Consider the following 27,181-nt stretch of genomic DNA (forward strand, 5'->3'; position numbering starts at 1 on the left):
AGTACCACAAACAAAATGTATTAACATCCAATTCATTTGGGTGGAAGCAGAATTATCACAAAAGGGGGATATCACAAAAGTCCTGCATAGAAAGTGTGAACTTAAACCTACTTTAAACTAATAAATGATTTTTCTCACTCTCTGTCTTGGACACTCGGGTGAAAAGAGGCGCTGACTCACCTGGTGGTGAGTTGGATCAGCTGGTGGGGGAGGATGCTGGACAGACCTGGTGTGCCCACATATACAGTGAGACTCAGAGTGTCTGGCAGAGACTCCAGTCCAAGATATCTTCAACTTCAACCTCTGGCAGAAATCTGAGGGACAGCACTCTGAGGGAGGCTGTGGATGTTCAGTCTGAGTGAACCATGTTCTGAACCTCCGTTGCTGAGGATGATGCACTGAGCTGTGACTGTAATTTTTCTGCCTGGCAATAACTAGATGGTGGACACACCCACCAGAAGTAAATTGAGCTGTTAAGCTGAAGAGGAAGTCTTTTTTTTTTTTTTTTTAATCGGTTGGCTTGTGGGATTTCAGAGTCAGGTAGTGGGTACCTGCAGGCCAAGTGTGGCAGAGTGGTTAGCACTCTTGCAAACAGGAAAAAACAAAACCTGAAAACGTTGTTGTGGGAGCAGTTCATTGAGGCCGTGGAGCAAAACTTTTGGTTAGCCTAGTAGTGACTCTGAAACTGTCAGGTGATTCAGAAGGGTGAAGCTATGCTGTACTCACACTATATTCATTTGGGATGATGTGCTGTTGTCTGCAATTAAAAGGAAAGTTAGGAATTAGAAAGAATATTTTGAGGTTCTCCTCAAATCCACTTACACTTTCAGGAAGCAGACTCTGGGGATGTGGGAAGAGTCCCTGAGGTAGTTAAAGAACTCCATGGTGGCAGAGCCCACGGGATGGATGATGTGCCCTCTTTTTGTGACACACCTCTATAACATTGCATGGAAATTTGGACCACGGTATTGGTTCTCACCTTAAGAATGGGGACTGGTGGATGTGTTCCAACTTCTAGCAGTTCACACTCCTCAGCCTCCATGTGAAGGTCTATGCCAGGGAACAGACGAGGAGAGTCCACCTGGAGAGTCCAAGCTTGAATGCAGGAGGCATTTGACCTGTGTCCTGAGGAGTTGCTTTCAGAGTATGGGCTATTGTTATGGGCTATGCAGTCCCCATATAACATCGAGATGCTAGTTCACATTTCCAACAACAAGTCAGGCTGGTTCCTGGTGGGTGTTGAACTCTGCCACAACTCTGATTTTTTTTATGGACAGAATTTCTAGGTGCAGTCAAGGGGTAGTGGGTTTTCATTTTTCAAATATCCAGATGAAATTAACAGTCACTCAAGTAAGAAGTGCAACATGAAATTATTTGAAATCCTTCCTCAAGTGGTTCCATAACTGAATATATGAGCAATTTGTACACTGAAGATTTGAACATTGTGAAACTTTTGAAAATCAATATTTCAGTCAAGCCAGATGAAGAAAGAAGCTGCCAGACACGGATTCAACTTTATTCTATCAGTCATGGAAATTCACACGTGTTTCAGTGCAGCAGCAGAATGAGCAAATATGGAGCTTTGAGATAATCCAGCCAATTTAAACTTACGGAGGAATACCAAAAAGAAGCAGAATAGTGTGACCTCTTTACTGTTTTGTGACTTAATTTCACTTTAAAGGAACCCTCAGATTCCCTCAACTGATCCAGGTTTTACTGTGGCCTGCCACCCAGGGAATCTTTAAATCAGGCAATATGTCAGCTCTACGAAAGGTTCGCTGCACCTGGCTTTACTATAAAGTAGGCAATGATGCAGTAAAAGGCCAAGCGATGAACTGGATGCTCTCTTGCACAGCCAGACTTCAGACCAAGGATAAACCCCACATTTACCTTTGTCTCCTTCTGTCATGGAAAATAGAGAATGGGGGCTGCAGCAAGGTCTTAGTGGCAGGACAGGACAGTTCAATCAGGAAAGAAGCCAGTGCATTAAAGACACCGATAGGACTTTGATTCATCTGATTCTAAAAGCAATGAATAAAACATTAGGTATTATCTTTGAATCTACTTACTATGAAGATTGTAAAAAAGTAGCACATTATACCCATAACCTAGACAAAAAAACAGAAGGTTATACTAATGAAATTACATACAATTTACAAGGAAACAATACATTTCAGATCATTTTTGGTAGAACTTTCAACATGTTTAATCCCACAGATCCAGCAATAAATGTCACCTGTGTAGTTTTAATGAATGGCCCATTGATGGCCAATGAAAAAAAAAAAAATACTACTACTAATAGTTACCTCTTTGAAAAGGAAGTGATGACTGCTCTTTTTCTGTTCTGCAATTTAGAAACAATTAGATATTATCGTGTGGATTCACTCTACATTCCCTATAGCCTTAAAATGTTTAATTTTTGAGAGTCTTTCTGAAACTACTTTTCATTTCTATTTAAGCAACGAGAAATAAAATAACTGGGGTTTAAACTAAGAACTTATAAAATGATTGCTGGGCAGTCAAGTACTTTCATGCATGCCTACTGGATTGACTTGAACATAGCTCTATGGGGCATATAATATATGCTTTTAATGATTTCAGATCATGCTAAATCCACAAGTAAGTAAGAATATTGTGAAATGCCTCTAGATTAAATAGCTGAATTCCTATCAGTCCTAACCTCTGCCCGATGTTACTTTTTAATGTGAAATTTTAATGACAGTGTGCCATACAGAGTTACAGACAACTTTAGATATGAGCAAATTGAAAACAGAACCACAATCTTATTAAGATACTTTAAGGTCAACAAAACTGTGTAGCTGAATATATTTATTCAGGGTGCTTGAACCAAGCTTCAAACTGGTCCTGAAAAACTTGCACAAAACTCCTCATGAACACTATTACCCTTAGACCATTGCAACAATGTATGTGTCATGGATTACTCTTATAGATAATTCATTGTGTTTGTTATTGCTTCCCTTAGAAACAGATATTATGAAATTGGTGACCCCCTGACCTTCATGCATGTGTCACCTTTGGGTCAAATTTAGTCTACTTTTATATATTCAGCTATCTGCACAGTGCAATTGTGAAAGTAACTGCTAACTGGGTAGATTATAAGGTCTTGGCAGAGGTCTAAACTAAGCTGACTGCTTTCTTGCTTGACCTTTAAATCTTCCTATACAGACTGCTCCTTCCTTATCCCCAGATTTACACATCCATCCCATTATATTTCCTCACACAATGGGTCTTGAGAAAAGTAGCTCGGATCTCCAAAACTGAATCACCACTGTCTCCAATCTGCAGGGATTTGGCTGAATTCCAAGATCTGTATAAACAAATCACCATATGTGACTCTTACTTCCTGAAAGGAAATACACCTGCAGGCAAAAATCTAGGAAATGTTGATTTTTTTCTCTGTTGAGCAGCATGAGACATCATATTTGGAAACTATTTGCAGGCAGACATCATGTGATTTAGCAAGCGCCAGACATTTTCCCATATCTCATTACTATATTTCAGTGGTAAATGTTTAGAGTAGAAACAGAGGAAAAACACAAAGTGTGAAGAACAAGAAGAAAGTTTAATCAACCAGATTTGTCATCTCGCTTCTTAGATTTACTCTTAAATGTGTCTCCCTAATGAGGCCTCACTGCGGGGCCCTTTTGCTTTAATTTCTTATGAGTGAGGATTCACAGTATATCAGATTAACTGGCGTATTTCAAGAAGTTCCCCTTTAATAGTACACCATCTGCCAGCACACAGGCACGGTTTAGTTCTGAAGAGGGTATACTTTATACACTACACTTGTACTTGTTTTTGAATTCTGAATTGAACAACACTTGTTCAAATATCTTAACATTACTTAACCTGGAGACTTAACCGGCAAACCAAGTGACATTAATTTACAGCTAATAGGAAGGATAACAATCTGAAAATAAATTATGATGCAAGAAAAAAATAGGAAAACAATTTTATGTCATGTAAAGGTCAAAAATATTGCACATACTGTGCATTTTGGTTTCCTCAGAATAAATGGTCAAGAAGATGATTTTAGAGGACAAAAGACATCGTGTTTGATGATTAGTGGACTGATGCAATACAATGCTTTCTGTTGACTCTCACTACAAAGCGCTTCCTTTAATCCTTCTGTTCACATTCTTCCCTAATTCTCATTCTCTGCCATTCCTGTCACTGCCGGGGGGGCCAATAGGCTGAAAATCCAAACATCACAGAAACCTCGAATAACAAATTCAAATTAGCTTGCAGAATCAGAAGTCCCAAGAGTCATATTTTTACATTTAAATACCAAAACATACAGCGTGACCTGTAAAGCAGACTCAACAGCTAATAAATGATTTATATATACAATTTTATATTACATCAGATTTATATCACATATAAGCCTGTAAAAACATACTACTGTAAAAATAACCAAATATTTCCTTCAATTTAGTAGCATCTGCTAATTGTCCTAAAAGAAGATTCAGAAAACAAACATATTCCCATGATAAATCTGTCCAAAACTGTATGATTTAAGACCTTTTTTTAAGTGAAAAAACATGGAAGTGCATGTGAAAATCTCTTACTGTATGATATTACAGTTTACCTCTTACTGTAGCGGCTGCATCTGTTGGAGGACCCTTCTTTGCAGTTCTTCTCTGGCAATTTCAGGACGAGTGTTAAACTGTGACCTGCCTCAAAAGCAAAGTCACAGGGATCACTCAGTTCTAAATCACAAAGCGATTCCCTGAACAACAACGCTGCAAAGACAATTTAATACTTGACTCTGTAAGTTTTATAAAATGGAAGGACAGTAGGGAATGCATGAAGCGGCAGTATGAAGATATTGGCTGGTTGTTTTTTGAAAGGCTGTTTTTGACACAGCAGAGTCACTCTCCTTGTGTGCATGATGCAAGTGTCAGAGAAAGCTAACTCAGAATGACAAGGGGACAACCTTTACACGTGGCATGCTAGCTTCAAATCATCCAATCTGTTTTGAAATTTAAATTCCAAAAGTATTGTTTTCGGAGCAAGGTTGCTCCGCTTTCGGTTTGACATTTTAGTCGGTGTGTGGCTAACCCAATCAAAACCAGTGTAGTGTGACTCCTTTAGTCACACTACAGACAGGTAGGCCAGGTTATACACACGTTAGAAAAATGTACCTAAGGTAATATTTTTATGTCTATTTCTATGGCCAAGTCATTAAAAATATTCAAATACTACAGTAATAGCAGCTTATTTTTAACATACAAAATGTAACTACAAGTAGTGTCATCAAAAACGGCAAAAAATATTGTTTTTTTAATCTCAAGCAATATGAATTAGACCCAATACCATTGAATATACTGTAGATTACTAAAAAGCACAGTATATCCTGCACACATCCACATGCATGCACACACACACTGACATTAACCTAGGGGGAGTTCATGTTTTAATTGCTGACACTATAGCTTCTGGCTCTCTGAACCAAATGGGTCCCCTTGCTGGATACATAATCCATTATCATAAATCAGATGCGCCAACACAGTCAGGTGCTGCATGAATAATTAAAGGTTGGTACATTAGCACTTGTGTGGAGGCATGTGTTTGAGCCGACATCATTGAACAGGCTAAAAGCACCACAAAACCCCTCCATTGACATTAAACAGCTTAATGCTTAGCACTACAGACAGAAATGATGTACAAGTTAGAAAGAGGAGACCACTCTCACCATCCTCCCCTTTTGAACGTAACCAAAACAGAGAAGTCCGAAAGAAGAGTATCTATGGGATAGACACTGCTCGGAGCAGTGTTCGTCCTCTGTTCTGCTGTGTGGTCGTATCTCTTGTGGTTGAGCCAGCACCCTTGTCTGAACCTGCGCGGGTGAGCCAGGTTACTCTGACTCTGTAATAGAGTCCACAGAGCTAGAGGCAGAGGAAGCAAAAGGTCGGTTCAGGCAAGAAGGCTTTAGGACTATAGATCTCCATACTAACATTAATTACACTTGAGGCAAATTCATTTGGATTTCTGCCCTGTAAGATAAGCTTTTACTGCAGACAAGGCAAGAGAGAAGCCCAGGAGGAAGGAGAGATACTCTTGATGCTGTCCTATTTGGCTCTGCAGAGTGTCTTTTATCACACAAAGTTTTGCGGCCTCTAATGCCACACATGTGAAATTTAATCTACCCATATCTTACATGACACATGGCCAAGACTCCTTAAAATGCAAACCTGTGTGATAGCTCAGCAAGATTCTATATGATTTGAGTTTTAGTTTAAATATGTGAATGAATGGCCTGTTGTCCTGATGGAAGCAGTCATCAGAAGATGAGCACCTGATGTTGTAGTCCGTCTGCTTCAATGTTTGACCTTTTGTGTCATTTTTGTGTTCAGAGATGGTTTTCTGGATACCTTGGGTGTAGCTACTGGATATTAGAGTTATTTCACGGACACACACGCACACACACCTATACGAACAGACATTCTGAAAGTCAGAAATTCCAAAAACAATCATTTAAAAAATATACATCACATTTATTTGTACTGACACCAGGAGTCCGTACAGAGCTATCTTTGTCTATTAATGTGTTTGGGCACAGCATGTACCCAAACCACTGTTTCCTACTTCCATACATCCAACAGTTAACAAACTGTATCACCAAGCATTGCTTAATTGCTACCAAAAAACAGAGTTTGACATAGCTGACACACACCACTGTTTTTCTCTAAAGGTAACACAATGTACAAAAAGCAAGTCTGGAAATAGTAAGATTCTTGGTTCCATAAAAAAAACTTTTTTCTCCTCAATGTGTGAATAAGAAAACAATGCACTTATCTCTACTGAGCCTCTGCTGCATTGCTTGTTAGGCAGCCAAGGGGTAAATTGATGCAGATAAGTAATGAAAAGAAACAGGTCGGCTGATCCCTGTATTACTACCACAGCAGCTTTCAAGGAATTGTTCATGCTCTGTAGAGCCCCGGAGCTGTAGGAGCCGTCTGGAAGTAGTTAGATGCCAGTCATTGAGAGGAACACATAATGTTAAATTAAGTGATTAAACAAATCCTTCCACATAATGTATACTACAGTACAACACTATTGTGATGTTGGAAAGAATGGCGCAACTCAAATGTCTCAAAGAAAACTGAATTGAAAAGGAGGGACTCTGAAGAGCTGCATGTGAACTGGCAGAATCAAACCCCTTCAGCACACCTCAGGCCCTTTGAGATGGGTAAGGCCGAAGCAAGCAGGCAGTCAGAGAGAAAAAGGGAGCAGAAGACTGGTGGCTCCCTTCATGAAAGTGAGGACACCACCGTGGCCTCACCAGGAAGCTGAAGGCACCAGAAGAACCAGGAGGATCGCAGTCCATGTTAGGCTCCGTGGCAGGCAGTGCACTGAGCACTGGTTGCTTTTTGCTCGGACACCTAAGGAAAGCAAGTGGATGAGAGGAGAGTCAATACAAAGATGAATTCTTTTTTTAATGCTAAATTATGTATTCAATATAGTGGTCTATATATCGGGAGCGTGTAGCTGCATGGAAATAATCTTTTTCCTGAAGGGTGGAAAATGAGTGGTGGAATATAGAGACAAAGAGGAAAACTGCAACTGCCTTTAAAATCTGGCTGGTCACACGTAACACTGCAAAGTTTCGGTTCATTCTGTTGCTTAGAAGTTAATTGGCTGTGCAGGAGTAGGAAGGTTTGTGTGGGCGAGGTAATTAAAACAGTATTAGCCAAAGAAAACTTGGCTCGCTGAACAGCTGTGGTGACTAAATTAAGGGCAGGACATAAGATTGCTACAAAGAGAAAACAGCTTGTGCATAGAAATTGGATTTCAGAGGTCATGTAATGTGAGTGAGAAGAGAGGCAACTAAGCAGCTTCCAGCTTACCAGAGGAAGTGACAAGTCGAACTTGGGAGCTGAAGGCTCCCTCTCCCCCTTCACTGAGCGCCCGCACCTCGATGACATAAGTGCCTCCCTCTGGCAGTGAGAGCATGGTTGAAGGGTTAATGGTTCTTGTCACCTGGTTGTGGCCTCTGCCCTCCTGTTTCAGTAACACCTGCATTACATATGCACATTGAAGGTTTACTTCACTTTTTATTTCCCCGTATATCACACTAAAAGTGCATTCAGACCCCTATGAAAGAAAAAAATGGTCAAATAAGCTAAGTGTATTTGCAGATATATTCTTATTTGTTACAAAACTAGGTCAGTAGAAATGCAGCAAGCCAATCTTTATGAGAAAGTAGTAGTTTGAATGTAAACCCTGCTGAAGGTAATGGTAATACCTATTGCATTTATATAGTTGTGTATCATAGGTCATTTTTCAATCTTTTCGAGAGGTATCATTTCTCTAAGATACAGTCGGGGAAATAATTATTTGATCCTAATAATTATTCAACTTTTATGTAATGTGTTTTTGTTTTCGTTGATATCCCGTCTCTCTCCATTAAAATGAAACGACCATAAACATTAAAGACTGTTTATTTCTTTGCGAGTTAGCAAACATACGCATTCAGCAGGGGATCAAATAATTATTTGCCACAGTGTATAAACTATAAACACGGCTACTCATGTGGAGACGAGCAGAGTTTGAGATCAATCTTTAGCAAAATCGAGGATAGGATACTTTGTTTGGGAACTTTTCCTCCCTGCATTAACAATTTACCAGATTTTATGTAACTGAACAATATAAGGATGGATCATTACCATGTACCCGATGACATCAGACTCATTGTCTTTTGCCTTCACGGGGTCCCAGCTTAAGGACACGTTGTTGCCCTCCTGAAGCCAGTGAAGGTTGGCTGGTGGCTGAGCAGGAGCTATGGATATAACACAACACCCAAAGTCCAAATTTAAAAAGACTTTAAAAGAGAGCTTCAGCCAACTAGGTCAATTACTACACTTTCTACAGGCAAGCAAACTTAACAAGTAGCCTGTATTCCATATATAGTATTATGAGATTAGTGTCAGTGCTGTACTCACGGGGTTTCCTGGTCTTGGCTGTGACAGCAGTACTGCCAGGACCTTGGCCAATGCTGTTGAAGCCTTTTACTGTAATGGCATACACACTGTTCCCCTCTAATCCTGTCAAGACCATCGATGTCTCATTTTTTACAGTTTGTTGTTTTTTTCCTGACTCCTCCAGCTCCATATCCTTCCAGTAGCTGACCTGTTAATAGAAATTAAGGACAGAAAAATGCAAGAAGGAGAACGTTTTACAAAATGTCACACACCAAAAGTGTGCAAAGAAACAATCACAGACATAATTTATACAAACCTCATATCCTCTTGGTTTTCCAGGACCAGGCGTGGGCGATTTCCAAGTCACTCTAATTTCTGAGGAAGAAATGCCGTAAGCTTTCACATCAGACGGCGCTTCCCTTGGCTCTGTAAAACAACAGTGAAGATCTAATGGAGAAAACAACTCCTCCTCTGTCTTTAAAATTCATACTACCATGAATATTAACTTACCCCCCTCAGCAGAGTGGATGATGACAACTTTGCTAAATGGCCCATCTCCCTTATTGTTGTAGACACCAACCTTCACTTCAAAGGGGGTAAGAGGAGGGAAGGTCTCGTCCCTGTATTTGTACATCGTAGAGTCTGCGGAAGTCACCATCTTCTCCTTCCACCCTCGTGTCCCGTTGGCACGAAATGCAACAATATACCCAAAACCCTCACCATTTTGGAACTCCTCAGATACAGGCTGAAAACACAGAAAGAGGAGACTCAATCACCATGGAGTGTATTTCACTGGTATAAGAATACAAAAGCAGCTCAGCAGCACTTAAACTCTTTGACTGAAAGTGCATCATTTTCACAATTTCCAATCTGGACAGCTTCATCATTGAAAGCAAGGATCTCATTGAATGAAAAAAGAAGTTTCTCCTCTGCGGTAATCCCGTTTAACCAGCTTTCAATTTCCTACCCATTTACTGCAACTGTCTGCCAGTATTAATAAAGATGCAGTCAGTCTTGAGCAATGGAAACAAATCATATCTGGCTCAGTTGTGCCCATTATGTAGCTATTTATCTTTCCATGTCTGACAGGAGGATTTTGGGGACACGGGTTTCCAGTGATTATCTGTGGTTTTCCTATAGTGGTGAAACTGGGAAGTGTCTTCCACAGCTGCTCTGTACTTAATCAAATCAAGTGCCAATTTATTAAGTGAGCTAGAATCTAATTAAAATATGAGCAGCAGGGATTAAATCTTTGGCTAAATTTAATAAATGACAAACACCTGTACACCTGTTTTTGGCAAGTATGCTGCATTTGCTGTAATGTGTTGATTTGCATAAGCTTCAGAGTGATACAGTCCCCTGAAGGCATCACCCGCATTAGCTATCTAGTCTGTAGGGGGATTGCGTGGGAATAGAGATGTAGTTCACATTTCATTCGACAATGACCAATCACCGTGACTGCCTAATTACAGGGATGATCAGTGGAAATGAATTAGCTTCCATCAAAATTATTCTCACGGCTGGCAGAGATTTGAAAGAGATGCCAAGGAACACAGGTCTTTACAAAACAGCGTGAACAAATTAGCTAGTTAAGTTCAGAAAGACTTTGGGATGTGAGATAGTCACAGATAAGCGTGGACACAGTTTGAACTGAGGTAAGTCTTAAGGCTCAGTGATGGGGACTATGGAGGCATCACTAATGGTCCTCCCTTTGGCTACAAGTGTAAAAGCAGTCTCTCGCAGTCGCCTCTAAAGAGATGGCTGAATGAAGCTGCAGAGACTGTTTAGTCATTCATCCTGCTTAATAACCCTGCCCACCATGGCTGTCCAGGCTCTGACAACTTTCCACAGATGATTGGAAAGGCGGAACTGCTATGCGCTCACATGCCCTGACTGCCAAAAAGGGCTAACATTCCTGCTCTGTCTCCTCTAATATCCATCTCCATTGATCACTGACAGAGTCTTGATTTATTTCCAAAAGCATTTAGCAGAAGCAAGAACAAATAGGGTAGAGCTAAAACTACTTAAAATGCCAAGAACCAGAAGGAGGCTACTGTATCAAAGTGAAGTGTCTCAGCATTGTGCTGTGATTCTCTCGAAAACTGACACACTTCCTGATGGGTGACCAATTCTTGTACCTCAAAATTGGCAGAGAGACAATATAATTCTTGAAGAAGCACTTAAATTTTTCACTGTTGTAGGCTCGCTACTTCACAAGTGACTTGATCTGACTGGAGAAAATGTCTGAATGAAAACAAATGAGGAGACTGAATAATGTTCGCTCTCACTTTTATGCTGAGCCACTCGTGGAAGAACCTAATTCTTCAGATCATGGATGTGCGTGAACGAAAGTCACAGCTATAAACCTTATGAGGAGAATCGTGAGCAAGAAATTGCTGTTTGTAATTATTTAAATTCACGCATGACTCATAAGGGCTCTTTATTAGGCTTTTGTGTCATACCAAGCATCAATCGTTATTTTATGAGCTTTATGTGTCCCTCAACATGGGGCGCTATGGTATTTATAAGATGGATGTCATTGTGCTATACTAGCCAAGCTAATGACACTCTTGAGTTATAAATAGGAAATGGTCTACCACCAAACAGCATCCCATCTGGAATGGACATTATCCCCCATAATGTGCCATGGAGGTGCACATCTCCTGATGTGAAGGTTATCTTCCCAGTGGCAGTTGGGCTCCCATACTTAATAACTACAAGAATAACTGTCAGTTGCCTCTACATCTGTTCACTGGTCCCCTGTTAATGTATCCTTCAGCTGATCTCAATTGCAAATTCTCAGCTCTGCTCATAGCAATTCAGTAGCTGCATTGGCCTGAATCTGGCTGAGAGCCAGGCTGTCCACTTGGAAATGGTTCATACTAATATCCCGCTTACTTGTTGTGAAACTTATTATATTTTCTACAACTATTGTAGCTTGAGATTACAAACAGATTTTCATAAACACCTCTGGATTTAGAGAGAATGACGCTAAGAGTCAAGGTTAATCTTTACTGCGCCTCTCTGGTGGGACCAAATTTTAAATTCAGTACATCTTAATCACTTGCCAGACTGATGTAGCTCTGTGTAGTAAATGGCCCAGCTGGCCGTCTTTGAACCGTGTCAGCAATTTTTGCAATTATTACCAAGTTGCGCCCTCTAACTTTAAGATCCGTGATGTTTAAGCAAATTTCTCAAGGCTAAATTAGAACCCTGTTTAAAATGCAATGAGCTATGATCTTGAGCCACTCCTTGGCCACTGTTAATAATAAGCTTGTAATAAACATGGTAATATTGCCACAGCTCCCAACACATCATCTATACATGTTGAAATGCAGAGCCATTTATAACCACAATCTGCACATGTGCTGGAAATGACTGTAGACAGATGTTTAGTCTGTTATCTCGTGTATGTTCTGCCTTTGTACAACAGCCAGTTCAACGGTTGGTCCTGAGGAAAACTGTTCTGTCCCAGTGGGCCAATGACTTTCCATATCTGAGTATAAATTCAATGAAAGTCAGAGAAAATCATCCAGTATATCACAGCAGATGGGTCTCCCACGTCTCTGTGTCTAAATGGAAAAAGGTCACTTTGCCCTAATGATGAATGTTCACCTGAGCCCCTCACAGCTCACATGGCATCCTATGTGATATACCCCTCTAGGAAAGGCAAGGGAGATAATGTGCATCTCCCTTGCCTTTCCTAATAAAAGGGTCAATGCTGCCTTGGAGTTCAGTGCATCACCACCTGGGTTATTTTATCTTTGTTTCTACAGCTGAGGAACTTTCCAGTATGTAGTGCAAACTGTCGTGTTTGTTGGAAATGACAGCTGCAGTAAGTTACAGCAACAAAGAAGTAGAGAAATTCTTTTCAATCAGCAACACACCGAGGGCCCAAGCTTCAAGAACTTTTGAGTTTAGGGTGTAAAAGCGCACTTTGGTCTGCTTTTGACCACCTACACCTGACACAGCTGATGAGAAAGAATTCTGTAGTGCTACAGCTTATGTCACGGTAGTATAGTTAAATGTGGTTTACCTCTTTGTTTCTGGTGTTCAATAAAAAAATAGATAATCTTACAGTTATGTCTTCTCTATGCAACAGTGCACAATTGTATTTGGTTTGCAAATCAGTCCCACTGTCGTGCCACATGTAGAATGGAAGTAGAAATAAAAGTGTATTCTTATATAAAAAATATATAACTTAGGGTTATCAAAATTCATTTTCTAGTTTTTAGGAACATTATTTACATTTTTTCCAAAACATCGCTGCAATCAAGCATACAGACTATGCACACCTGGACTGTAATTAGAACTGCACACCTCCAGGTGTTACTGTGGCCAGACATGTTCAGAAGAAGATGGAGTGTGCAGCTGTTTTCCCTGGTTGCCCGGTGTTGTGAATGGAGACACAAGGGGGAAACTGACATGAATGGTTTGTTTTGAGGAAATTATCAGTGGAGAAATAATAATTAATCAAAATGAAAAGGTTGGTGAACATAAAAAAACAGGTTTGGGTATTTTGCAACAGTCAGGTGTTTGATTAATAACTTTTGGAGTGAATGCCTGTATTTGTGGCTTGACACTGGGAAACACTGCTTGTTAGAAACTTTATAACGTGTACACACAGAAGGTGTAGTGGGCCAATAAAAGCAACAATGCCATGATAAGAAACTGTATGTGTTATTTTTGTGATGTGCTGAAAGTGGATAGATGAACAATGAATAAATAATTCAGGTTTCAAGAGCTTTGTATTTCACAAAAGGAAACGATAAAAACTTATGTGAACTCGACACTTGCGCTCTCAGTAGGTAAGCCTTGATTGTGGGTAAAACACACTCATGTTTGACACCATTCTGTCACGGTCCTGGGCCTGTGGCCCAGTGTTTTGATTCTATATTATTGTTTATTGGGCTGTTTTCCTTTGGGTTCTTGGCTTATGACTACTGGTGTTTTGGTTTCTGTTCTATATTTCTTAGCTTGTGTATTCCTTTGCCTCCTGTCTCTCCTGATGTTCTCTTGTGTATTTTGGTTCTAGCTTTCCAGTTTAGGTTTTCTGTTTGGTTTTGCTTTGGTCAGCAATAAAGCTGCCTTCAAGTTCACGTTTTGCCTCCGTGAGTCCTGCATTTTGGGTCCAATTCCTGCCTGCCACACAGCACACCATGACACATTCTCGGTAGTTGGCCACTCTACAAACTCATTATTGAGTTGTCTCCTTTCACTTTGGGGCACATGAAGTCACAAACAGCTAGAACTGAAGAAGCAACCTCAGTGTTTTCAAGTTCATCCTTCAACTTATGCCTACATGTAAATAGAGCCCTGCTGTTTATGAACTATGGCCTTTGCACATTGTCTAAAGACATTTTAATTTTGGAAGTTTTAAGTGAGTAGAAAATGTCTAATGAGGTATATTTGTGCACTACATAATTTTCTCTGATACACAGATACAGTACTGTGATAAAGCTGAGTCACCCCTCATCATGTTACCATTTTGCTTCCAAGAAGCCCGACTTTCTTGTAAAGTTAAGTTGTTTTTACTTTGGACATTGGCTGCTTTTTCCATCATTTTTTGGCCTAGTCCTTGTATCTGAACATTTTAAGAGGAATGTTTCCCTTTCTTGGTTAAGCACTTAACACTGACCTATGTTGTGTTATATGACCTTATATATTCAAGCACAGAAAAGTCACCTGAATCGAAAGATGAACCAGTTCTGTGTCTAGACATTCCGTAGCAAAAACAACATATCCATGTACGTTAGCACATTTCCAATTTTTCCAAGGAAAATATAAAGAAATGAGAGTTGACTCTCCACTTTTGCACAGTGCTGTATCCCAAACTTGGTTCTTACAAAAGGAAATGTAAAACCTTGTATTAGCAGGATAGTGTAATCACAGGTACTATTAATTTGTTCTATACAAGAGTCACAACTTCTCTAAGATCTCGTTTTATTTTTTCGAGCTGCTGAAACTTTTGTCTATGTGTTAATTAGATCTCCCGCTGATGGTTCTGGGAATAGCATGACAATCAAATGCAAGTCCCTAAAAACACAGCGAGCGTTACTGCAGCTAGTCATCGCATCTCACCTCAAGTGAATGCAACTGACTGGAAACGAATGCAATCATCTGTGTATCGTGAAACCATCAGACCATTTCCTTCAAGCTTAGAACCACAAGGACTACCGTCATCCATCAACCATGCTTTATCCTCCTTAATAATGTCTGACAAGTATTCCCAGGAAGTGAAGTTTTTTAGGATGAGCAGCACATGCAGCTCATGTGATGGCAACATCTACATGATTATTAGATGATATGCATTTTTTTTCTTTTTGGTAGTCACTGTTAAACAGTGAATAAAGTCAGAAATGTACTTAGTGATGTTTACAATAAACCTTCTTGCAGTGGGCTCGTTTTTACTCTCGGATTACATTACTGATTCTCATCATGCTGTTTCAGACGCGTCTAGGCGATGATAAATTTCCTTACACAGAGTCCCATTATCACATTTTTAATCCTAGTGAGTAATACTTCCTCAAGTTAAATGATGAATATTTACAGGCTATAGATGTCTTCTTATGTTTACTCATGTAAATGATCCTAAAAATAATCATCATGATGTGCCTTTATGCATGTGGGTTTCCACTACCAGAGGCACTGCTTTGTTCTACAGGGTCACAAGAGAAAACGAGAGGCACTATTTTATGAATCCAGAGAATAAAAGTAATCGGAGATAAGATAATAAAAATGGTATTAGTATTTCTAAATCCTTTTGGGGTAACATTTATTATCAGGGTAACTTTGACTTGCACTGATTATTGCAGTCATTATTCCTTGTTCTTCTATCTTCAATCTGGCCTCAAGACATTGACAAGCTTTTTATAAGATTCTGTAAAAACAGGAGTATGTTTATATATTTAGCATCTTGAATTTCAAAGAAAAACCCTTCTATATGTTATTTATGTGCTATTTCTGCTTATGATTATACGGTCTCAGAGGAATTCCAATGTTTGGATCTTGTGCTCGTGAGAAGTATTATTTTTAAATTAAGGGATTTGCCTTTAACACATTTAATTCAACGGGTTTTTTTTTTTGCACATTGTCAAACTTGAATGAAATTGGACAGAAAACCTACCTCCCACGAGATGACCAGTTCATGTCTGCGCCCATTTCCTCCACTAACGTTTGATGGTGCCACTGATGGGACTGTGGAAAACAGAGAGGTTAACACTGACTACAAAATCTCCTTTTTTAAAACTATAGTCAAAGCATCAGAAAACAGCTAAAAAAAAAAAAAACTACCTTATTTGGTGGCTGTGCCTTCACTGAAACATCTGTCAATCAAAGTGAGCGCTATTGTAGGTTTCCAGTGCTGTGTTTTGAACTGGAACCTATTTGTTGACATTTAGATCACGTATTGTAACTTTGGGATGGATTACCACAACTGTGCGTAGATACAGCTATTAGTCTGTTAATTACGCTGAAGAGATGGGACAGATTAAATAAGCCACTTTGAAATGACCACTGACCTTTATAATTATTGCATTTTGTAGACGGAAAATGAGCAGTTAGTGAAGCAGCACAGTGAATTTTTGCTCATCGTAAATGCTATATTTTGCTGTGTTGTTGCCTTGGGGCTTTAAAAGCCTGGCTGCTTTTACAGAAACACTAGACTTGTTGAAATTCACATTCATAAGCAGCTTACTTTCAACGTCCTCCCCAATTAAAATAGAGTACATAAACAGTGGGAATACAACATGGTTCTGAAGTGGCATATGGGGGCAACAGCTAAGCTCTCTAACAGCAATAAGTTATCAACTGGATTTTGAATTGACTATAATAAATATAATTGTGCTCTTACAGCTGATGTCTGTCAAAATCTGTATTACCTGCTTCTTTAGTTCTAACTCCTCTCGAAGGTGCACTAGGATCTCCGGTCCCAATTGCATTGGTGGCCACCACTCTAAATTCATATTCCACCCAGGGGTTGAGCTCCACAGCCATGGCTGACTCCATGTCTCCTGTCACTGGCTCTGGGTCTGCACACAAGAGTATTTCCTGTGCGTTTATTTATTCAGAACAACGTTGCAGTTATAGCACTTCAGTTTTCCTTATGTACAGTATATAATAGGTAAGTACCCTAAGTGCCAGCTTAGCGCTTTAAAGGTGTTTGCGGAAAGCACATTGAATAAATCAGTAAGGTATCATATGCCTTTTCTAAAATCCTCTCCAAAGAATAGTATAGCATGCAATAAACAGAAATAAAATGCAACCAGGAGAGGCCAGAGGTTTTTTTTATGGCCAAACAATCAAAGGTTTTGACTTCAATCATGCAACTAAGTAAGTGTTTCACTGTGAAAAGCCACTGAAACAGGCAAGAAGTGGAACAGATCTGGAAGAGCAACACAGCCTGGATTGTGGCCTACAAATTTTTTTTTTTACAAAGTCTGTTGACATAGTCTACATATGAAAACATACTGTGCATAACATTTCTTAAATCTAATCCTGTCAAACTGTAGAATGACATAAAAAAGGGTCACAATTTATGCCTGTATGCAAAATGTCAGTGTTGGGAGATTTTAACCTGCCTTTCAGTTAAAAACTAGTGTGAACTGAGCCAACAAAAGACTCCTTTGTTCTTATGGACTGTACAACTTCTTTATCATCCTCACAGATTCACTGTGACTTGTTATATTTTCACAGCAGGTGGTGATGTTACACAATTTGCTTTAAAGGTGATATATGGCATTTTGACGCATGAACAACAGCTTAAAACGTTACAGAGTGAAGGTGATTTCAACCATTTTTTGCAGTTTCAGCAGAACAAACCAATGCAATTAAATTACAGCCTCAGACTAAAGGAAAAAAAATCTGATTTTATGAATGTATTTAGAATAGAATTACAAGGAGATAATGCAACTAATCTAGTTGCTTCAGCACTGCCATAATCAAGCGTTGTCAATATTGATCCTGCAATAACAATCAAACATTGACTGAAAGCATATCCATGTCACAAATGAACCAGAGGTCTCTAAAGCAGTGGAGCTTACACTCTTATCATTCACAGCGGCTCACGATGAGATCACTCTGTCAAGCAGGCTGCTCTCCAAACATGAGCTGATAACTCTGTTTGTAAGGAGCAGGAGCTAAAAACCCAATCCCCTTCACGCTAATCTTAACAAGTTCAACACTGACAATATATCAGAGAGACCTAATTGTGCTTTATCAAATTAAATGTAGTTGAACAGACATGATGTGAGAGGAGGGTATACAAAGTATGATTTATATATCTGTGGGGATGAATCATTATCACACCTTAAACTCTGCTATAATTATCACACGCCATATTAAGATGGATTACACACGACGCTTAGCAAGCCTTCATTCTTTAATGCTAAGTGATAGTAATTGATGGCTATTCCATGTAGTTACAGAAGAAAAGGATTTCTTTCTAAGCACTGAAAGTGCGTTTTTTACTAAATGAACATAGATCGGTTTTATAATTCAAGCCCAAAAGGTTAATTTCCTACTTACTGCTGACATGACACTGACTAAAATTCACACCAGTGACATTTGATATGTGCTCAAATTACTTTCTGCTGAGCACCTCTGAAAAATAGCCGAATTCAACTAGAAAATGACAGAAAACTGTGTTTCATGTTCTTTATTAAGACCGACTAGCTGTCGCACTACAGCACCAGCCTCAAAGACTGAAACAAACGGGCGCATCAGCCACATCTCCTCCTTCGCTTAGTGTCTGCAGGAAGATGAAGTGACTCTTGCTCAACACGCACAAGGCAAGGAGCAAAATGAAATTACCCTTTTGAGAACAGTGGTATGAGTGCAAGAGGGAAGGGTAATATGTTGTATTAGTTAATAAGTGTTCTTATTTAAACTTGTACTACTGTACTACTACTTGGTAAGACAGTATTTTTTTAAAGCCATAAGCATTGTCGGGATATGACAGTGCTATTTTGTTGGAAACTGCAGTTTCAAAAAATAGTCAGTTCCAACAGAGTCTCATTTTAACTTTACTGGAAAAAATAAGCATGTTTAAAACTTGACATAAATGATCCCCATAGTTAATTTTAGCCTAAGACAACTTCATAGATATCGACTTTTAACATATCTTCTTGTGATTTGTTTAATTGTACTACTATACACGACAAGAGCATTTTTAAAGCCTTCTAAAATTAAAAAATTAAATATTTAATATTACAGTTAGTTAAAAATGCACTTGCTAACCAGGTTATCTAGAAACAAATTCACCAACTTCCAAGGTGCAAGGAGACGTAGAGGTAAGTTCAGCTGCATATTCATGACTCACATGGACAAGCAGATAAACTAGAACTAAAATAAACTCAGACTGCACTGGAGTGACTTCATACTCTGTTAGGCATAGCCTTCATTCAAACACTTGAATGAATGAAACAGTGAATACGATCAATTTGCTTCTTATTTATCCTATCGTATCCTATTCCTACTGTTAAAAATCTCACACGTAGAAGGCAATGTTTACATGGGCATCAGAGAGCACTGTTTTCATAGTTTTTTCTATAGCAACTGTTTAAAACGAGGAATTCAAACTTTTAATATAAGTAAGAGAAGATTGCCAAAGAAAATTGTATTTGTTTCTCTTGAAAACAGTAACCTTGATCAGGTTGGATTGATTCTCTATCTTGGTATAGAACTTTGGGCAGGATTACGACCTTTGTATATATCCTCACATTAACCTCCCAGATCTACAGGCTGCAATTTGCTCCTTATTGATTACCTGTTTTGACAGTTTGCCAACCTAATGAAAATGGGCTTCGGGCCTGTATATTATAAGTGCTGATAGGGCTGTGGTTGTCGACACCACGTGTCCACGACAGAGTGGCTGTGGTGTCTGTGATCTCCTCCACTATCACCACTCCAGGTGGTCCGGGGGGGCCTGGTGGAAGAAAAAGGAGACACAGATAAAACATGTTTGAAAGTTTAAAAGAAAAAAACGCTTCTGAAATGGCCACGCAAAAAAGGAAAAAACCAAACAATCATCAATCTTTGCTGCTGTTTGAATCAATTTTTAAGCTGGCCCATTGTGATGTTTTCATTATGGGCTGTTACAATTAGATACACTAATGGATGCAACTGCGGAAGCATTAGGAGGGAAATGCAGCTGTGCGTGTATGGTGACAAAACCAGCTCCCTGTTGTAATCTTTACACAAACAGACACCAGACAAGAACACAACATACTAAACTGACTAAAGTGAAGCAGGATGCAGGTTGACACAGATTCATTGCCAAGGATTTGACGATGATTAAGGGATAGCGACGCTTCCTTTTTGGATTTTTGGAGGGAATTGCCAGTTCTGCTCAGCGTGACTGGACGGCAGGCCTTCCTCTGTTTTAATACAGCTGAACATATGTTTACCTAAGTCTTCAGAGGTAAACGTATACTGCAGCTAAAGCAAACATCTAAGGACTCTAGAGGGAACAGCTGTAAATGAAAAAGCAGACAGGTGGCGCGCTCAGTGAAAATCAATCTACTGTGTCCCCCCAAAAGTGCCCATGAGAAAGCTACACTGCAAGGGCCATTTCTTTGCACTGTGGGATCCAAATAATTACTGTCATAGGCGTCTATATGGAATGTTTTGCCAGTGTTTGGGCAGTGAATGAGTTGATTTCTATTAGCTACAGCTAGTTAGCAGCTTAAGCTTTGACAGGTAGGAGACAACTTACTGTTTATTTTATGTCCTTTCTTATTAATAGTATATGGTATTTAAATGTTGTATCTGCAGATGATGCAGATGCTTAAAATAACAATTTGAATTGTAGATGTTTTGTATCTTGGAAACAAAGATATTTTCATTATATATAAAAAAAACTGAAGTCTGCATGCAAATAACTGCATCAACTCAAAATTAATGTGAACGATACATGCTAGCCATTGCCAGTAATAAATACCATCCTTTCTGCAGATGTGCAGTTGACATGACAAATATCCACCTATAATGATGTCCGGGGGATGCATTCGTGCTTCTCTACCATGTTTTATATTTTTTGTTATTAACTAATGCATTTGTTTTGTTTTGTCAGCTGTAATGAAAACATATTAAACTGTGGCTCATAACTAGAGGTGCATATTAAATTGCATACTTTACATACTCTGCTAATAATAGCACAGATAATAATTCATTTCTAGGGAGCTGTGTTGCAAATCCCCCCACCGTTTTTCATCCCAAGTTACCTGTCTGATTGCTCACCATAGGTTTTCTAATAAAAGTGAAAAATCCACAATGTCAAATGAAAAAAAAAAGAAGTAAAATAACGACAAACAAAACTATTTTTGTTGTACTGGGTTTTAGTGGAGTTTCTGTTCATAGTTCCTCTCCCTTAAAGAGTAACTTTCTTTCAACCTATCTCCCCTCTGATTGGCTGGCTGTCAAAAATGTCACACAACTGGTATGGGTTACTGCTATAAGCCTGAGATGACCATATTAATGCCACAGCATCCCTACTCAGTGACATCTTTACATATAAGCGTAGTAATAATTTTTTTAGCTGAAGGTTAAAAAGATGACTTCATTACTTGAAATTATGAAATTATAATTGTTATATATGAGAGAAAATGAAACACATTCGAGGTTTACTTTCAACCCCAACACTAACAGTTTGAGTCTACCTGCACAACAGTATTCCAGTGTCACTCACCAACCACTGATATTAAAGTATTGCCCGATTATAACACAGACAATCAACAGGCAAAGCTTAACTTGACATAGATTTGCTTTCATTATAAATATTCCTGCCATCTCCCATGAAAACTCCCCAGGCAATGAGGCTTAAATAGTGTCACTCATAAAATGATGATTAGCCTGACAATGCGTTAATGTGTCATTACAACAGTCAAAAAAAACAAAAAGCCCAGAACTTGCATGGGCAATTTTCAGCAACAATCAAAAAATAACCAACGCATTTGATCACTAGACATTTCAGTCAATCTATTTAACAGCACATAGCAAACCTGTTCATGCAGATGCAACATCTGCTGAGGACATTCACCATGATAATGTAAAATTAGTAGAAATGATCAAAAAGGGGCAATAATGTGGAAGTAGTCTTGGCACAATTGTCCCCAGCAGGAGCAAATCTCTAATGATCACTGTAATTAACCAACTTCCCAGATGAGCTGCACTTGTAACAAATTGGGCTAATTTAATAGATTCCAAGAAATTGTTAACATTATTTCAGAGAATTACTAATAGCTTTAAAGCACTGGCTCACTAAATTTGAAAGTCTGTCTTGGGCCCACATGTGCCCAATGCCCATATGTTCACCGAGATAGTTTTTCATTATGTCAATGTTCCTGTTCACCTAAAAGCTAGCCAAGTGGCACAGTGACTTGGACTAAATTCTCCAAGAGTGTGCAATACGGTAATTCTGTACTGCAGTTGTGGATTAGTTCAAGAGAAGCAGTAAGTCGCCAGCAATAAAGAGCGCGCAAGACGTCACAGTGTACTGCCAGATAACAAGCTTACCTCGCACAAGAAGTTCTGCCTCTGCAAATACAGTGTCAGCGCTGGTCTGGGCTCTGCACCCGTATTTCCCAGCATGCTTCAACAAAATGTTCCTAATCATCAGATCCACTGTTGAAGACTGCTGCAATTGGGAAAGGAAAGCATTAAAAAGTTAGGTATTAGGCAAGCCTAAATGTGCTCGACACAAAAAGTGTGATTCCTTTACATCTTGTAGAGGCTCATGTGGCTTGAAAAATTCCTGTTTAATTCAGGTGCTTGCTTGGTGCTACATTCTTCAGCTACCCGTATTTTCTCTCTGCTGAAATGAGAAATGCCTAAGGCAAGACTGGGAATAATTCAAAGTCTACAGGCAGCTGTTTAGCAGGAAACCTGATTAAAATTACAAACCATGCATCAGCCAGGCTTCTGTTGTGCCTGTAAAGAATTGTCACTGCAAATACTTCCTCCCTAGAGGACAGGTTGTGGCAGAGGACATATCAGGGCAGATGTGATTTTAACATCCTCTGTTGATAAAGGAATAGTGACATAAACAGGACTCCCTGCTAGTAGCTTGCTGATTTGTTTTCAACTTTAACATTTTATGGTTGGTCACAATTATGGTGACCAATTATTTTTTTGCAGAGAGGGAAAATAGCACCTCTGAAAAAACACAAAACTAAATTAACTTGTATAAAAATGTTGCACCTTGAGGCAGAAAATTATATATTGATCTATTGATCATCAATTGATCTGCTGGTCCTAAACAAACAAGTGAAACATAGAGGTCAGAAGCGGTCCAGCAAAAATAACAAAGATAAATATGAAGAAGGTGAAAAGACAAGGTTAGTGAAACAGTCCTGTAGCTGAGGGAAGCCAAAGGTTACATTTCTTTCTGTGTATATTCTGCTTTTGCTGGTACATCGCATATAAAGGATCATTGATCCTGTATACCCTGGTCAATTCTAGAGGATAAAAGTCAAAGAGGAGATACTGTGCTATATTAACTCTAGATGGGAATAACTACCGTGTACTTGTTGTGAGCAGAATCTTAGACTTTGCCATAACCAAGCCAAGCTTGTCAGCTTTGAAGAAAAGCTGACAATAGCCTTACCTCTCATACTAAATCACTGGTGACCCTGATAAACCTTCAAAGCTGAGCCAGTATGAGTCAGTGTCTCATTTTCACAGTTCACAGGTGAAATTCAAAACAAAAGGACTGTCTTTGATATGCATAAATGGGTTATTTATTGACTCGCTTTGATGATACCACAAGGGTGTCTGACCTTTGGCGGACCTGATTCTTTTTCAGGTGTAACAAGTGTTCGGTTCAATAAGAATACTAGTAGGAAAATTAACTTAAATAGGTTGGTTGACAGGCTCAATGAATGTGGAAAAATTAAAATTAAACAAAAGGGAAAAAAGCCTTCTGTTTACACAGAACATATGGATATTTATGCAGATAATTAGATAGACAGAGATAAATAGTTAGATAGGAACAAAAGCAAATGTGTTAAAATTGCTGTTAATAGTACTATTGCTCTTACTCGGGCTCTTACTGTTTGGATGTATTCAAAGTGGCCACCGTCATACTGAAAGTTGATTGGTTTCTGGTTGAAGAACCACTGGAAAGCCACATCCAGTGACGTGTCATGTGTCGCCTTGCAGCTCAGCACCACACTCTCCCCGACAGTCACCTCCACTCTGCTCGGGCTAAGCACCACACGCATGGCCTCTGAAAGCACAAAGCTGCTGCACTGTCACCTCAGGCTAACGGAAGGCAGTGCATTTAGCTGTGACATCAGAGGCAGAGCAATCACGGGAACCCAAGCCTAACCTGGGCAAAAACACTCACCTTTGTCAGATAAATATCCTGGTTAGCTCTGTTCTAAACTGTGCGCAGTGCAGCTATGAGACATACTATTACACTGCTAGAGTGTGTCCTTGTAATATGATTCTTGAATGTGAGAGGCCTTCTTCACGGCTGAGCAAGCACAATAAATTCCCTGGCACCCGAGCAAAGGTGGGGAGGAAAAAATGACATTGGGGACTGTTTACTGGTGGCCGACTTGTGCTAATTTGGCAGAAAATAAAGGCCTTCAGGGCATCACTTACCTTTTACCCACAGTATGGCAGTCATCTCTGCCGAGCCCAACTGATTCTCTGCCCGGCACACATAGTTCCCCTCATCCGCTCGGCTGGAGTTAACAATTTTCAGAGTGTTGTTCCGTAACAGCATAATCCTATAAGAAAGGACACAAAAATCAATACTGGTATGAGAAACAATTCAAATAACAAGTTCAAGCATGAGGTTATATGTTTTGGGGTTGTTCGGGTTACAAGAATAGTAACATTCACTATCGGTAAGAGCATATGCAATCTCATGAGATATGCTTGAAATACTAACAACTAGATCTACATCTTAAAGTTGTTTATATAACTCAATTTCAACAAACTATGAAAATAAACACATGAAATAAAGATTAATCATAGTAAAAATGTGAAAATGAATTTGATTTTTTGATACCACTAAATAGCTCCACCATGCACAGGATTAAAGGGAAATGCTTTTAAAGATAATGAGGACAAGGTTTTGATGTCAAGAACAGAGAAAGTTATTTCTCTGACTTTCAATTCCACTACAATGCTTTGCTATATTTAATCTTTAAAAGAACACAATCAGCTGCAATTTATTCTAATTGCAGAATAATTTAAAAGTCACTGATGAAACATTTCAGTACAAAATCTGCAGAGAACACTACACAAAGTAAAATAATAAGAATAGATGACAAGATTCTTTGTTAGGTATACATAAATAGTGCATTCATCTTACAGACTGCTCATGGTAGCGCCAGAGAAACCTTAAATGTTCATTTAATGTATCTAAAGCAAAAACTGTCAAATGCAGATGTACATGTCACCAAGCTGCCCTCCTTAAATACACACCGGAGACACAAAAAGAAACAGCCACAATCCCACAGCTTTCCCGTCTCCAGTTGAAAGACAATAGTAATTAGGTTTTAACATTTCTCTCTGAGTTGTAAATAACAGCTGGAAAATGCATTGGTTAACATAAGATAGCTGTGGCTGTAACTATATACAAAAAGCCTGAGAGCAGGTGTGTGAGCAGATGGCTATAGAGCAGGATTCATGTTAAAGTATGGCATTGTGACCATGTTGTGATCATGTCACGCTGCTCTCTAGGGCAAACCGATTCCTTTGTGATGTTTATGTTATGTCTAATTTTAAACGGGGAGGTGGTTAATACTTTGAAATTATTGTTAGTTTTGTTTTTTCAAATTCTTGCCTTTGAGGCAAGATATATAAAAGTGTATGAACTCGCACCAATTGGCAACTGAGGTGCATCCACGTACTTTTTCTTTTTAATTAGAAAATTAATTTCACTTGTCAAAAATAACAAGGGGGTGTGAGGTTTTCCGGTCTTTTGCCGTAATTTAATTCACATTATTTGGCATTCACATTTACAACACTGAGCACTTTCATCATGGGCAAGGTGATTAAAATTGGCAAGGGGATCTTCACGAGGGCGTGACTAAAAAATCTTGCCACACATACACAATTCTGTGGCAATCTGCAGCCAGGAGACATTTTTCAATTAGCGTAAAAAAATTTACATCTGACAAGGACACTGAGGCAGAAAGGACAAGATAGGGAACGCTGGGTAAACAGAATATGTGATGTAAACATAAGAAGATCACAGCTAAACTATAGGATTTGAAAACTTCATCTAAAGAAAGATCTCTGAAGTGAAATAAAACAGATTGCAACAATATACTAATTCACATATGAAATTAGTAACCTATTTAAATTATTTGTGGAAAACATTTTGCAATAATAAAAAAATGGTGAAATTATGCTCTTCCTGATTGGCTCTCAAACAAAGTGTTTGTAGATTTCAAATGAGTCTGCCATGTGCTTTCAAACTAATAGGATTAATACTTTCTATTTAAGAGACAAAAGCCCTGAACATTAGTGGAAATCCATGTTAATTACAAACCTTCATTAAGTCAGCACAGCTGTCAATGCCAGATAAACGTGACGCTCGATTCCTCCCGGTCTTTCATGAATAGGACGTCTCTACACCCATAAACTCTTTACTATTGGAAATGGCAGAAAATCCTTACAGGAGTCACTCTGACCAAGACCTGCAAACGCATATCTCCTCGTCTCTATTTTGGATTTTTCAGATAGAAATCGTCCTCTCACAAGATTGATCTCCATTTGAACAGCACCTCCCACAAACACACAATTACCTGCTTAACCTACTATAGCGACCTTAAGTTGCAATGCATAAGATGTCAAATTGTAATTAGATCTGAGTCTGCGATTATCAAAACGCTGAATATGTTAAGAGAAAATCTATACGTAAATGTGAAACACTGATTGTAGAGCTTATAAAGAAAAAAAACAACACCTCACAAATCTAAAGATCGCACTTTATAGTGAATTATATATTACTAGGAGGGGAGAGATTAGCAATTTCAGACAGTTTATTTGAAGTTAGATATTAAACAAGATTAAGGTTGTGTTGTGATATGAAAAACATCTGCAAAGGTTTGACAAAAACCTTAGCGCCATTAATCACGACCCATCCATCAGTTGCAAGAAAAATGTCAAAAAGAACCCTATGAAGACTATTTTAAATTTAATCGAAAATGAAATAAATAGCACAAACTTCCACTAACCTCTGAAATGGTCCTGATAAACTAATCCCTGAATATTCTTCC

The 27,181-nt window shown here is 38.9% G+C and overlaps 1 protein-coding gene across 3 annotated transcripts in view; it reads right to left on the minus strand.

The window, feature by feature from the left end:
- Nucleotides 1-6,517: 6,517 nt before the first annotated feature.
- cntn5 (contactin 5) overlaps nt 6,518-27,181 on the minus strand; it is a 111,762-nt gene continuing 91,098 nt past the window's right edge. For 2 of the 3 annotated variants that reach the window (XM_086262180.1, XM_086262179.1), the window contains 12 exons: nt 24,549-24,676; nt 23,981-24,168; nt 22,458-22,578; nt 19,711-19,869; nt 16,826-16,975; nt 16,072-16,142; nt 9,456-9,690; nt 9,262-9,371; nt 8,967-9,153; nt 8,691-8,803; nt 7,872-8,040; nt 6,518-7,406 (listed from right to left, as the gene is read on the minus strand). In XM_086262180.1, the coding sequence (XP_086118306.1) occupies nt 7,303-7,406; nt 7,872-8,040; nt 8,691-8,803; nt 8,967-9,153; nt 9,262-9,371; nt 9,456-9,690; nt 16,072-16,142; nt 16,826-16,975; nt 19,711-19,869; nt 22,458-22,578; nt 23,981-24,168; nt 24,549-24,676 (1,735 nt within the window). In that variant the 3' untranslated portion in view covers nt 6,518-7,302. The remainder of the gene's footprint in view (nt 7,407-7,871; nt 8,041-8,690; nt 8,804-8,966; nt 9,154-9,261; nt 9,372-9,455; nt 9,691-16,071; nt 16,143-16,825; nt 16,976-19,710; nt 19,870-22,457; nt 22,579-23,980; nt 24,169-24,548; nt 24,677-27,181) is intronic. The other variant, XM_086262181.1, reaches the window with a different exon arrangement.

Source organism: Aulonocara sp. 'chitande type north' Nkhata Bay, linkage group LG14 (genome assembly GCF_057382095.1).
Source record: "Aulonocara sp. 'chitande type north' Nkhata Bay isolate Kocher_YH1m ecotype deep benthic linkage group LG14, A_spYH_male_GT1.1, whole genome shotgun sequence".
NCBI lineage: Eukaryota > Metazoa > Chordata > Actinopteri > Cichliformes > Cichlidae > Aulonocara > Aulonocara sp. 'chitande type north' Nkhata Bay.